General features: G+C 34.4%; 1 protein-coding gene across 1 annotated transcript; it reads right to left on the bottom strand.

Annotated features, from left to right (window-relative positions):
- Positions 8,864-11,137, bottom strand: LOC105179035 (tryptophan aminotransferase-related protein 4-like). The gene is made up of 5 exons (XM_011102628.2): positions 10,834-11,137; positions 10,361-10,652; positions 9,693-9,988; positions 9,312-9,592; positions 8,864-9,224 (listed from the first exon to the last, which is right to left on the bottom strand). Exons 1-5 carry the CDS (start codon positions 11,118-11,120, stop codon positions 9,001-9,003), a joined length of 1,380 nt encoding a protein of 459 aa, XP_011100930.1. The 5' UTR covers positions 11,121-11,137; the 3' UTR covers positions 8,864-9,000.

The raw sequence follows: 15,367 nt of genomic DNA, 5'->3' as shown, positions 1-15,367 counted from the left end.
TATGTGTATATACCCGTCGATAATTTGAACGAATTATAAATAAATTGATTACATTTGAAAAGTTTGTGTTAATAGTCACATTTCAAGATGATTCATATTTAATTTCTAGTTTGATACAAATTCAGACTAAAACAATGACGTTTTCATATTAAACTAAAATCTTGTTGTAGAATAGAGACTTGTGGTAGTATTCAGTATCATAATCTACCAACTACATAAACAAGATTTAAATATAATTTTAGTCAACTAATACAATTACTACAAAAAAATACTGGATTTGTACCGAATTTAGGAATGTTTTTTTTTTTTGGAACAGTTAATTATTAAAGAAATTAATGTAATCATTATTTGGAACAGTTCAACTTCCGTCTTGACGGACGACGTTCCTAATATTTAGGAACGATTAAGAGAGGACCATTCCTGAAGTGGAATGGATATTGTACCACATTGACCGTAACCTTTCTAATAATGTATCTCAATATGAAAATTTAATTTATTTAGTTGGAACACATTTGATAAGTTTTGGAACGATTGTCAAGAAAAATTCAAAATAATTTGAGGACGGTATCTAGAATAGGCTTGGATGTAATTTGGAACTATTGTTATTTAAGTTGGAGATATATTTAGGAATGATAGTTGGAATTCAATGTTCCCCATAATTTGGACTAATATTAAGCACAATTTATCATTTATTTGGAACACACTCTAGTAACTGTTTTAGGATTATTGTTTGGAACACATTGTTGAATATACATTAATTTGAATTGGAATATTTCTAGGAACGGTTTATCCTTTTTAGGAATACGTTTTTAGAACTTTTTTAGTATGATGTTTGGAATGGTTTCTTTTTTGAAGTTTATAATAGCTTTCTAACAATTCCTAAAAATCGTTCCTAATTTTTTGAAATATATAGTATTAAATAATAATTTAATATTTATAATTAATTATTAAATTTAATTATATGTATGGGTTTAATTAATTGAATAAATATTAAATAATGGAATATAATGAACATTATGAAACATGAACGATTACAAAAAGAATATTATATTGATATAAAAATTATCCAATATAAAATTTTAAAAAAATTAATCTAAACCCCCTCATTAGCAACGTCCATATCATCAGGGGCAGGGGGCTTATCGGAGGCTGGGCCGGTACGATAGTGGAGGCGGTCGGCAGTAACGGTCCCCCAGTCGAGGAGCTGGCTGGCATGAACTTCATCATAGGCATCATGTCGACCATCAGCGTCTCCAGCCAGACCATGCGATCCCTCATGTCGGGATTTGGGGTGGTGGTAGCGATGGCGGTGGCGATGTATACGTCAGGTTAGAGACGTGGGCCTTAGAGCCAAGACCGGATACATGGCCCTTGTTCTTGCACCTAACTGTAGCCAATCACATTGTTGTTCGGTCATTGCGACCGAGATCTTTGATTCAGCTGGGGTATTGTGGTCCTCGGCCGTGGCGTGAAACTGATAATCCTCCATCAACTTTTGGAACATATCTTGCAAATATATATATATATATATATATATATATATATTACAACTTTATCAAAAAATTATTTTAAACAAGAATAAAATTATTACTTTCACTTACCGCCACCTCAGCTGCCCTCGGGCTGCAACAGCCTCCATCGGCCTTCTTCTTGTAGCATCTAGCAAATAATTTCATCTGTTTGACCGTCTTATCAAGCTCTGCCTCCTGTACAAGAATCAAACAATTAGCATAATTATAAAAAAATGATAAACTGTACAAGAATCAACCAATTATTATATTTATAAAATAATGATAAAACTTTAAAAATAATATAAATTACTTACCATCTGCCTCATGTGCATGCCGATAGAGAAAGATCCCCCATGTTACATAGTAGAGGATGCCGCGAAGTTCACTGTCTGGTTCGCCTTATTCTTGGCGGACTCATCCTAGAAATCTGCGCTGGCCCAGTATGATTGGAGCTAGAGCCATGCCTCGTTGGCCAGTTAAAGTGGCTTGTGGCTTGGCTTGAACATCTCTCTCCAAGCGATAGTGAACCATTTTCGGATGAATTTGCCTTCCCACATGTGGAAGACCCAGACATAGACTTGTCATCAGAGTCCCGCAGGTAGGTTATCTACAAAATATGAAATAAAAAAAATATTAGTAAAATTCATAAAACAATTTAGATTATAAGATAATACAAAACACTGCTTCCCCAACATGGAAAGCATCGTAAGGCAGTGGTGGGACTAGCGGACCATGACCCCGACCACGTCGTCTACGTGGTAGAGGAGGCAAACCACCACTAAACATAATATATAAAATTATAGTAAGTATTAGTTTTTGTAATTATTGAAAAATTACCCTAATTTTGTAATTATTGTAATTATTAGCCTCAATTTGTGATTGTTGTAATTATTATTTAAATAGTATTATAATTTGAGATATTAGCCTAATTATGTAATTATTATAATTATTAATTACTAAAAAAATATTAGTATATATTATTAAAAATATTAGCCTAATTTTTTAATTATTGTAATTATGAATTATTTAAATAAGATTAGTATATCTTATTGGAAATATTAGCCTAATTATTTGATTATTGTAATTATTATATAAATAATATTATTATTTAGAAAATCAGCCAAATTTTGTGATTATTGATAATATTATGGTAGTAATATTATTATTTAGAATATTATCCTCAATTTTGTAATTATTGGAAAAATATTAGCCTCCATTTATGATTATTGAAATTATTATTTAAATAATAATTAAAGGAATTAATTATGTAATTATTTCAATTATTAGTTCTCCTAATCATTTGATTATTGTAATTTTGTGATTGCTGATTATATTGTGGCAATAATATTATTATTTCTAATATTTAGCCTAATGTTGTGATTATTGTATAAAATATGTTCTAAATTACCCAAATAATTTGACAATTACTAAAATTACTATAACTTATAGAAAATACACAAAATATGTTCTAACTTATAGAATTAATTACACAATTATTTACTAAATTATAATAATTTACAGAAAATAAATAAGTATTTACTAAAATTACACAACAATAATAATTTTCAGAAAATATACAAGTATTTACTAAAATTACACAACAAGTACAGAAAAAGTACCGAATAATTATAGAGAACTCCCAAATTGGTACAAAAAATTACAGAACTAATTACAGAAATTATTACAGAACTAATGTGTTCTAAATTACACAAAAATTGCAAAAATATTTCACTAATATTTCCACCAAAATATTTCACAAATATTGTCACAAAATATTCCACAAATATTTTCAGAAAAATATTTCTAAAAACATTACAGAATTATTTTTTCAGAATATTTTCTGAAAATCTTTTTGCATTCTAGAAATTATTTTTTGAATCATTTTCATAAATATTTACTCAAAAATATTTTTGTAGCATGTGAAAATATTTTCAGAATATATTTAAAGAAAAATTAAGGAAAGATAAAAGAAAATAACAAAATAGAAATGAAAACTAACCAATGAAAATGAGGCGTATGGCAGAGGAAGACGTTCAGTGTGGCTTTGAGACAGTGTGACGTAAATACATCTATACATAATTGAAAAATTAATTAGTAATTATAAAATAATTCAAATATAATTACAAATATTTTATAGGTTAAAATTGGAACATAATACAATTTGAACTAAGTAAATTGGAGCTCATTATTATATTTGAAACTAAATTGTATTAATTAGGAAAATTAGTAAGGACTCAATGAGTATTTTTTAAAAAATTTTAAATTAAATATATACATATATATATATACGCCCACTGCCTCACTATTTAATATATATGTATATATATATGTATATATGATACATTTCTCAAAGCTCTCACAAACAAATTTACAAAACACACACTCACACACACTCGACAGGGAAAACATCAAATAGGTATGCAAAATTTGATCTCAAATTTTCTATATAATTTTTATATTCATATTATTTAATTAGTGCACTTACTAAAGGTTATTTATATTGTCTGATGTAATAATTAACTGAAAATTTTTATAAGTTTAACTATTTAAATTAGTATTTAGTTAAATATCATATTTGGCTTAAAAATATTGTAATTATTGAACATCTACATCCTATACACTAAAATTACTTAAACAAAATACAAACAAGATTAAAAAGGGTTAATTATTTAATTATTATTAAAAATTATATAAATATAAATTATTTAAAATTTATAATAAAAATATATCGAGTCGCGGATCACGTAAAAAGTATTTTTTTTTAAAGAAAATGCTATGTCGTGGTTCCAAACCACGACTTCATGTTGTGGATTTGATCAACAATAGGAACTTTTTTTATATTTTTAATTTTTGTTTAATTTTATTTTTTATAAATTAATTATATTCAATTAATTTTAGCAACATATTAAAATTTAAAAAATTGTAATGTTAAAATTGTATTAATTTTAAAAATATAATGAACTACAAATATAATAGTGTATATTTTAATACAACTTTAAAAAAATACACTGAACTATACAATAAAGATGCAAATATAAAAAATATCCACCCGTTCCACAATTGCGTCTGTGGCATTGACGCTGAGGTCTTCTTATTCTCTTGCCCATATTTTGCATCACTACAAAAAAAGACAGAATTTGGCACGATCAGGGCAGCCGTTTCAAAGCCCGTTCCATTTTGGAACGATTTTTGGAACACTTGAGGAACGAATATTGAAAGATGACGTCAGGTGGAATATTTTCTTTCGGTTATAAATTTGGAATGGTTCAACCGTCCTAAGTTGAGTTCCAAACGAACAATTACTACACCCGTTCCATATTTCGTGCCAAAATGGTAACGTAAAATCGTTGGAACTCAATTTGGAACACTGTATTAGATTTAGGAATGGAAACAATCTAACCGCTCCCATATCCACTGGAAAGTATGTCCGAAAAATGACAGTTCAAAAATGAGATACAACTTGGAACGGCCCTGTACACTATTAACAAAATATCCCAAAAATCGTTCCAAAAAGTGAGTTTTATTTAAAAAATAATGTGTCTCTAAAACCGTGGCAAAATGTAATACAAATTGAAATGGTTCCTCTAAATTATTTCGTATGTGTTACTGAGTTTGTTCCAATTGGTCATCAACGGTTATATTTCAACGGTCGGAAAACCATTTCAAAGACCGTCTCCAACACTGTTCCAAAAGTAAGAATTAACGGCTAGTTTCTAACGGCTAGATATGTGTTCCTATACCCGTTCCTAAGTCCGCTCCAAATTTTTCTATATAAATGTGTTCCTCTTTTTCCATTTAATTTCACTATCTTCTTCAATTCTTCTTATTCTCTCTGTTTTCTAAATTTCTCTCAAAAATATACTAATATTTTTGTACTCTTGTTCGTGAATTATGTCTCGAATTGTCGTTGATATTTGGAGTTGTTTTGATCAGGTAACAAGTATAACCCTTTATTTGTCAATTGATTATATATGTATTTATTGTAATTTTGTTATATTTAATTAAATTTAATGTTAATTACAATAATATATATGTGTGTATGTAGAACTAATCATCATGTTGAGACAGTTGAGGAGATGAATGTATGAGAAGAACCTTACGGATAGGGCGGGTCTTCTCAAGAGTTTCAAGATGGTATTGTTACATTTATAGGGCGAAGTGTCAACATTCATATATGGATGGTGAGAAAATTAGGTGTCTTTGTCGGAAGTGCAAAAATAAAATTTTCAAAACCACGAACGAGGTAAATTTTGATCTGTTTCTGAAAGGTTTTATGCCGGAATATTATATTAGACTTCTCATAGCGAGGAGAGGATGCATGAGTATTTTGAGGCCTAACGGCGTCCCGTTGTGGGAGGAGCAAACTCCCATTTCTCATGTTATGTAAGGGATGGTACACGTTGGGGTAATGCGGCGCAGATGGAATGGGCAAAAGGATGGTTTTTGATGCTACCGGGCCTTTTGTCTAGTATTCTAATTATAACCAGAATGGTACGAGGTCGTGTCCTACTAATGCAGGGCGTAGTTCATATTACGATGGGGGCACCTACGATTATGTATCTTAGTTGACAGATCACTTTCATGATGTAGTGCATGCTGCCAAGAAACCGTTGTGGAACGGTTGCACCCAATCTCAATTGGTGGTTGTAGCTAAGTTGGTGAATATCAAAGTCGATGGCCATATTTCTCAGTATATGTATGATCAAATATCACAGTGGACTGATCATATATTACCGCGCGATCACACCCTGCCCTAGGATTACTATAGTTCGAAGAAATTGATAAGAGTTTTGGGCTTACCTGTTGAGAAGATTGATGCATGTAAGAATGGTTGTATATTGTACTGGAAAGACGATATTGATCTGGACTACTGCAAGTTTTGTGGAGAAACTAGGTGCAAGCCGACCAGGGAGCGAAATCCTAATCGTAATAAGACACCATATGCCATTCTTAGGTACCTGCCAATTACCCCTCGCTTGTAGAGGTTGTATGCTTCGAAAGCGACTGCCGAGCAAATGACGTGGCATGTCAACCATCAGATGAAGGAGGGATCCATGTGTCATTTGTTTGATGCAGAGGCATGGAGGCATTTTGACCGGACCTATCTCAATTTTGCAATAGCGCCTCGTAATATTAAACTAGGTTTGTGCATAGATGAGTTCGCACTGTACGGGCAGTACGGTCATACGTACTCATGTTGGCCCGTTATACTTACACCTTACAATCTCCCCCTGAGACTGCACATGAGTTCAGAGCATATGTTTATAAAGATGGTGATCCCCATCCCTCCAATTCGAAACGTCTCATCGATGTTTACTTGGAGCCGCTGATCGAGGAGTTGCAGAATTTGTGCCATGTGGGTGTACTGACGAGCGATAGTGCAAAAAACGAGACATTCGCAATGTGCGCCGCGTTGATGTGGACTGTGAATGACCTACCCACTTATGGGATAGAGTCTGGATGGAGTTCTGCAGGTGTTATGAAATATCCAATTTGTATGGAATACACACGTGCATTCTGCCTGCAAAATGGTAGGAAGGCATGCTACTTTGACTGCTACAAACAGTTCCTTCCCCCAGACCATACCTACCATCGGAACAAGAGAGCATTCAATAAGAATCGAGTCGAGAGGAAGGTTGCACGGTCAAGATGGACGGGAGGACAGATCCGCGAATGAGTTGAAGAGTTCAGTCCTGTGGTTGAGGTGCCGTTGTCACTCCCGGACAGAGATGGTACAGAGCATAAGTGGAGAAAGAAAAGTATCTTCTAGGAGCTCGAGTACTGGTCGACCCATCTGCCTATGACACAATCTTGATGTTATGCACATTGAGAATAATGTGTTTGACAATATATTCAATACCATGATGGATATAAAAGAAAAAACGATGGAGTACTGAATACACGGAAGGACCTCAAGATCATATATCTCGATCGGAGCTTGAGGTAGATGAAAGAAGGCTGAACATGATGCCCAAATCAGTATATACCCTGACCAAATAGCAGAAGAAGGATATGTGAATGGATTAGTCATCTGAAGTTTTCTGATCTACGCATCTAATTTGGCCCGTTGTGTCAACATGAAGGAGATAAGGCTTCACGGCATGAAAAATCATGATTGTCACATATTCATGCAGAAGTTGATACTGATTACCTTCCGTGAAATACTTCTCGAGCCGATATGGAGTGAATTGACCGAGGTCAGCCTTCTATTCCAAATCCTATTTTTGGCAACACTCGATGTGAACAAGTTACAAGAATTGGAGGGTAGTTTCGCAACCATCTTGTACAACCTCGACAACATATTCTCGACAGCTTTTTTCGACTCAATGGAGCACCTAATTGTTCATCTGCCATATAAAGCGCGCGTGGAAGGGCTTGTGCAATATAGGTGGATGTATCCATTTGAGAGGTAATTGTTACACAAGTTATTCTAGTTTTTTGAAATAGTTCTAGTGTCATTATATTTCTAATAAATATTCGGTCATTAGATTCCTTCAAGGTTTAAAAATGAAGGTGAAAAACAAAACACATGCCGAGGAGTCAATTGTAGAGGCTTACCTTGTAGAAGAAATCAGTCTGTTCACTTCTCTCTACTTTGGGCCCCAGATTCCTTACAAATGGAATACGCCATGCAGAAATGACGAACTCTGTACCAAGTTGCAGACATTTTCATGAAGCCATTGAAGGTTGAAGATTTTCGAAGATTGAGAGCATGTCTTGGAATAAAGCAGAAAATTTCAGATTAAGGGGGACTATTGTTAAATGTAATTTGACATTTTCAATAGGTTGGTCAATTTTCTTATTTAATATTTTGGTAATTGCATTAGACCAAATTAAATATTGGCACAAAAATCATGAGCTGGACTAGTTTGAAGGTTGCTTTTGTGCATCTATAAAAAGCTATTTGTAAGTTGACATTTTGTAAGACAAGACAAAAAAATTCCTTAAAAATTAATCTTTAATTTGTGTTCCTCTACTCCTCGTCTCTTCCTCTCCCAACACATGTTTGAATGTTGGAGAGGAAGACGTCTCTTCTAATGGATACACCATAGCACATAACAGAAGCGCCCTCAATGAGTACCCTAATTTTTTGTGTAGCAAAGTTGCATTAGTAGTTCTCTAACTTGGGATGATAGATTTTATTCCGTATAAAAGGAGGTCTTAGTTTTGAATCAATTATTATCTATACTACTATAAAAGAAATTTTTTTGTCGATCTTTTATTTCATTTCTTCACTTTAGAAAAAAAAAATTGGTCAAGTTAGTAATTTCAATATTTTTTTAATAATCTCATAATTATATTTTTTTTCTTTTAACTACCACTGCTCCACATTTCTCAAATCCATTTCTGCCCATAAAAAAAAATATCAATTCTAAGAAGAAAGTAGTGTTTTCTATCTGTATGATGGAATATATATAACTCTGATGATGTCTAAGAAACTTCATATATACATTTGACTCAACACTAACTGCTTGCAAAATTTCATAGTCTAAAAACTAATTACGAGCTGGTTCTGCTCTTCCATGGATACTAGCTCTTTCAGACGATCCAATAGTAAGTTAAAGTCATCAGCACTCTTCACAAGGCTAAGACGGACATAACGATCCTCTGCATTAAATGAGCCACCCTCGCGGCCTAGGATGTTTGCTTCATGATGGAGTACTTTGTGGCAATTTGAATCTTCTTCCTTGGCGCATTTCAGCCATGCGAAAGCTGCGAAGATAGCATAAAACTTTATTAGCATGACGAGGAACATTTAAACGCTTAATTAAGCTTTTATTTAGTACTTCCAATAATCACCTGGAGATGCTCCTCTCACTGTTTGGGAATATTTGCAGAACGAAGGTGGGATTTCTTGGAGTTTGAAACGCTTTGACAACGACAAGACGTGGTTTAGTTTTGTCCATCGACCTCTCATTGTTTTGTATGCGAAGTTGAAAATTCCTTGGCCACCATCTTCAAGAACTACCTTGATGAGCTTTAATGCTCTTAGTTGAGTGTCCTTTGATGTGCCGGAATCAGCCAATGACTTATATTTCAGCATGTTTTCGTATACATCCTTGTCTTTCACTATAGCCCATCTGTGACATATAGAAGGATCAATTACACTAACTTTTGGAAAAAGTTCACTGTAGATAACTATCATCATCAATTATATGTAGAAAGAAGAGCTTTTCTTACCCGAATCTACTCCCAGCATGGCCAGTTAACTTGGACATTGTAAAAATCATTAGGTCTTCATCGGCTGGGGCTGGAATTGCGGTGTAATGCGGCCAATAATAAGCATAGTCATGAATAGTTTTCACAGAAGGGCCTTCTAAGACAGCTTTCTTTAAGTTGCCGTCTGGATTATTTGGCGAAGCTACAAACTCAATCACATTTTCAATAGTATTTGAAGTACCGTTTCTCAATAAGGATGCATCTCCATGAAACTCAAACAGCTTTGCTTTGAAGAATTCTGTTTGTTCTTTATAAACCTGTGAACCACAAGGTGAAAATATGTATTACTTCTCGTTGTTATTTCTGTACACGTTTCAATTTTATCAATATCCGAGTTAAAAGCAACAAAACCCCGAATAAATGGCCAAATCCATTTGAAAAAAGAAGTGACAATATGATCTATAGAACATTTAAAAAGGAAAGGCCAATACGACTTCGTGACGTTGGAGTTAGTGAGCTTCTTATGTAAAACTTCAGCGTTCAAGTTGCTATTTCTTGTTTTGTTGAGGGAAGTTTTGTACTTATTAATACTTTCAAATATGAATAAAAGTCAACAATCGACCCACAATTTCCTAACACATAAAATCAATTACTGTTGCATAAAATTTATGGCAAGGATTTAAACGTACCGGATAGAAAGGCTTTTCTGCAACGACTTTGGCAGGTGAGGACATATTCATGGAAAGGGCGTAAACTGCAGCGTTGAGGAGTTGGGTTGAGCCAGCTCCAAAAACAATGTATCTTCCATCTGTGACTGCATTCTTGGTGATGGCATGTAGCTTTCGAATGTTCTTTTCCAGTTCTTGTGAAATGTAAGAATTATCCGAGTAGTCATAGCTCATTCTGTGCCATCCCGGAATCACGACAGTGCTTCTGCCTGAATTTTTCAACCAGAAGGGCTCCAAGAATAATGGATCCCCGCTGTAAATAATTTTCAACAAAAATAATCATTAATTATACTTCTTCAAATCACAGATAAATAAGTACATATATAGGGATTGTTCAAACCTGTCCAAATATTAAACATTTCTTCATGATCAAGAGTAACATATATATAACTACATTTGAAAATCGCAGAATGGTGTGTAATATGCAAGCATACCTGTCTGCATCTGCAACACAGTTTGGTAAAAGTTGAGAGCAATCAGGGCCGCCATAGCATGCATTGCACTCGCAGACAGGTTTGCCGTTTTCAATCAATCCATCCAGAAATGCTCGACCATGGCCGGAACAAGAAATGGACGCCACAGCTTCTGCTTCTGCTGCCGCCCTTGTGCTCCAACTTAAGGGCTTCCTACTGATGCACAAATTAGCTATAAGAAAGACGTTGAGAGCAACGGAAACAATAAAGCACACTAAACGATAACGGTTTTGATCAGTCTTAGCCATTTCTGTGAGATTGCAAACTGTTTCTGTTGGTAATATAATGGGATCAAGTTCCCATCTACTTATACTACTGCTGAAACATGTCTGAAAATTGTTTAATTATTTTAACCATGTGTTCCGTAGGAAGAATAGGATTTAATTATGCATGATGATGAATTCATTACGCGTAATTAGGACAATTGTGTTTTTAATCATTGGTAAACGCAGGATGATAGATCAGATGACAGATTGTGGTAATAATTAAATAATATCAGAAGCTCATCAGAAAGCTTCATTGATGTCTGTATTCTACAACTAGTTTTTAGTTTAATAACAAAACGTCACTATTGTAGTGTGATTTTGGTAGCTTTGATTTGCAGGAAAACTGATTATTCAAATGCCTTTGTAGGTATCAACACAATTATTTCTCTTTGTAGGAGTCATGAAAAGATGTTGGTTAATTAGTTGGGAAAACATAGTATAGGAGCACTCATTCTAAAGTATAATAAATTAAGCAATTCTTATTAGTTATATATAAATATTTGGAATAGATCCGGCGCGTGTTTGCTTCTCCTCGCCATGGACCCTGCTTCACCACTCGATTGCAAGTCCTCCTCCTTCAAGCCCGACAGAAATCTCTCTCTCTCTCTCTCTCTCAACTTGATGTCGGATTCAGAGGATGTTTGAGTAATTTTATAAGTTCCTATAAACATTTCAAAAGATTTTTGTGAGTTTTTACGCTCCAAAGAAGTGCTTGACAATTTTCTTTTAGAAGCTTATAAGGTCTCGAATAAGATGTTTTGAATTTTATAAGATTTTTGAAAAAAAATTAATTTTTTTAATTTTTTTTTCAAAACATCTTATTCCCATTTATTAAATTTTTATTTGGAGTTAAATTAATGTAAACTGTTTATGAAAGTATTTTAAAATACTTAAATAAAAAATACGTCAAGAAATAACAACTTGTTTCATTCTAATGATATCATATTCGTTTTGGTCATTTTACTAATATAAGACTTTATAATGCAAAATACCCTGATATTTTGTAAGATGTGAATCTTTTTTATATATGTATATTTTTTCATAAATATGGTATGTTGGTTTAAAATATTAAAAATATTATTTATTATATGTATGTAAGAAAAAACAACGTTTTGTAACAACTAATATCATTAAAAAAGCATCTCATAAATACAAGGATGGTTCTGTCAATCTTCTTACACTATATGCGTCCACAACTTGAAGTGAATTTGCAGCGAATATTGAGTTCATCAATTAAAAGAGGATTTAGAAAAAGTTCAATATATGTTGCTGCCAATTATTCAACATTTTTTAACCTGATTTCACTTTTCTCCAACCTTTGTTTTGAGAATACTCCATCACTTTTGTAGTCATTTAATAAAACAAAAAACAAAACACCAATACATGAATTGTTGAATATGTTAGTAGTATCCATTTATTTACAAGACAAATAGCAAGCTACATAATAAATGCATGCATCCTGCTGCATTCTAAAATTTTCAATACAATTATAAATACCCCATATAATATTTTTTAAAGGAGTGGATTCTTCATTGATTTGACAACACACTATACACTCTCTCTAAAAAATTCTCTCTCTAAAACTAATTTCACTTGGTGAGTTATTGTGCCAAAGTTAAAATTTTCATTTTTTCTTTTCATTAAAATTACAACCACGTCATTGATGTAATCTGTGGGAATACATTACCCCGACATTGAGAATGAAGACCAAGTCTCGAGCTCGCGATGTTCATGGGATAACCCCTCCATCCCATGAACAAACCAGACTTAATGGAGAAGTCTATACACCCTATGAACAAGCCCCACTTCCACCTATGGAGAATCACCCCAACAAGGTGCCCCACACCAAGAAATGATAATACATCTAAAGTAAGAAACCTTAATAGCTCTGATCTATGGTGAATACATGCTAGCAGCCGCACAAGCAATGACTCAATTTGCAACTCATCACCCCATCCCCCTCCCCCCTTCTCCTCGCCGAAGTCGAGAACTAACCTCAACTCCCAAGGAGGAGCAGAGGTAGGAAGAGACGAAAGTTTCCTCACTGGAAGTCTCTAAGACGCAAGAGCAAAACCCCTACTAATAACGAAAACCCTCCGCACCCCCACCGTCAAGGGTAGTCGAGGATCTTTATCTGCCCCTAGCCGTGGCTCCTCTGAGACGTAGCCCTTTCTCCCCAACAATCTTAGCTGAAGTGTTCCAGCAGGGATTAAAGTATAGAATCTTCTCGAATACGACGAAACAGGAGATCCAGAAGAACACTTGGACAAATTTTATGCTAAAATTGATTGGTACGACTTGAGAGATACCGTCTACTGCAAGGTCTTCCACACTATGCTCTCCAAACGTGCTCTGGCGTGGCTCAACAAGTTGCCTGTTGGAACTATCTCCAACTTCGAACAGTTGACCCAACATTTTCAATTCTCCATGAATAAAAAAGTCCAGAAAATGACTACATATTTGTTTAGCATTCTTCGAAGAGAAAATGAGTTGTTAAGAGATTATGTTCAAAGGTTTGTGGAGGCAATGCACGAGGTGTTGCACATCAGCCATGAGTTGTTGTCCAACATTATTCAATAAAATTTCCTAGTAGGAAGATTTAAAGAATCTATAGCTGGAAAACCCCCTAGCACTTTAGAAGACTTGCTCATTCGATCATAGAAATATATTAGAATCAAGGAGTCCAGTGTTTCGGACACTTCCCTTAGTGTCAAAAGGAAGGGTAGAGCAGAGGAGAAAGAGCCAAAGAAGGAAGAGCGCAAATGTTTAACTCCGACAAGGTTCACATACTTCACCCCCTTAAATGCACCTAGAGGTAAAATACTAATTATGGTGGAGCAATAAAGATTGACCAACCAATGGCCAAGGAACATGAAAGATAATCCCAAAAGGCTCAAGTCCGACAAATATTATCACTTCCATCGTGACATAGGGCATACAACAGAGGAATGTCATCACCTCTAAAATGAGATAGAAAAACTAATCCAGTAGGGACACTTGAAGGAGTATGTCAACCACCATCCACAAGGACACCAATTTGACTGAGGGCTGAGCGCGCTACCTCGAAAGCTAACATAAAATCCAACTCTTTATGGCTCTAATCATACCACAGCAGGAGTCCTCCCATGACCACAAGAGGACCAACAGGAACTCCCTCGCCACCGAGGAGTGACCTTAACTTCACATACCGAAAAAAAATATTCTTTTTACCTATTCACTTGTAATAGGAGAAAGCTCGAGCAGGAGATCGACATATCATTCTACCTTTTTGATTTCCCCTAAGACTTTGTAACTCGAACTTAAGCAATCAAGTTAACTTTCTTGTTATAGTCTAAAAGTTTCAGATGCGGAGATCCCTAGAGTTTCAAAAGGCCCTTGAGGCAACAAGGAGTTGCCCCGGAACAATGATCGAAACTGCATCGAGATCCTCCCTAATAATGTTGGCCTCGAAAAATTTTGCCCCCCTTCTGAAGTTGGTAGAATATTAACTCTGGAGCATGAGCAAAAACATCCCTTGAGGTAACACCTGACCAAAATAAATCATAAGAGAACAGAACAACTGAATAAATATAGTGGCTACATTTATAAATACGGAATATTTCTAATCCAGATACCGAATTTTCGACCATGTAAGTCGGAAGAATTCATCCCAAGTGCTAAATGTCGAATTGCATACCAAAATTTTGACCGTATGATTTAAGAGAAAATCACTCCTTGAGACAACATCCGTATAATTATAGGAAAAAAAAAAATCATGCACTGCTCCACCTTCTCTAAGGGCTTGGGGGCCTTTGTCACCACAAATAAAAGTTGTCCACTCTTTTTCACCCATCTTGAAGCCGAGAAGACGCGAACCCTTCTAAAAAAATTTTACACCCTAAGTAGGGACAGAAATAAAAATACCTTCCATTATTGATAGAGGAACACAACTTGGCGATCACAATGCGTGAAATTCTTCTAGTGTAACAGGGAGTATCATCTCTTTAAGATGATGTTGAAATCCCTCAAAACACATTAAAGAACTCTCTGTAAAATTATTAAATAACTATAGATAACATCTACAAATAGAGAATGAGAATAAAAATTGATAAAAAATACTTGGTGATAGAGTGGTTAAGGTCTCTACTTTCCACACTTCTTACTTGGGTTCAAAACCCATACCATGGAATACAATATTGTACGCCTCCTTCCAAAACACATGGGGCAACAACCATCATGCTCGAGGACTT

The sequence above is a fragment of the Sesamum indicum genome, linkage group LG2, assembly GCF_000512975.1.
Source record: "Sesamum indicum cultivar Zhongzhi No. 13 linkage group LG2, S_indicum_v1.0, whole genome shotgun sequence".
Taxonomy (NCBI): Eukaryota; Viridiplantae; Streptophyta; class Magnoliopsida; order Lamiales; family Pedaliaceae; genus Sesamum; species Sesamum indicum.
This window is presented reverse-complemented; position numbering and strand designations above follow the sequence as displayed.

Bases quoted from the DNA above. Each gene is read 5' to 3' on its own strand.
- LOC105179035 (XM_011102628.2), bottom strand. From the start codon at position 11,120: ATGGCTAAGACTGATCAAAACCGTTATCGTTTAGTGTGCTTTATTGTT. The intron at 10,653-10,833 runs GTATGCTTGCAT...AATTATTTACAG, and splicing joins TGTGTTGCAGATGCAGACAG to CGGGGATCCATTATTCTTGG. The intron at 9,593-9,692 runs GTAAGAAAAGCT...TATATGTCACAG, and splicing joins CATGCTGGGAGTAGATTCGG to ATGGGCTATAGTGAAAGACA.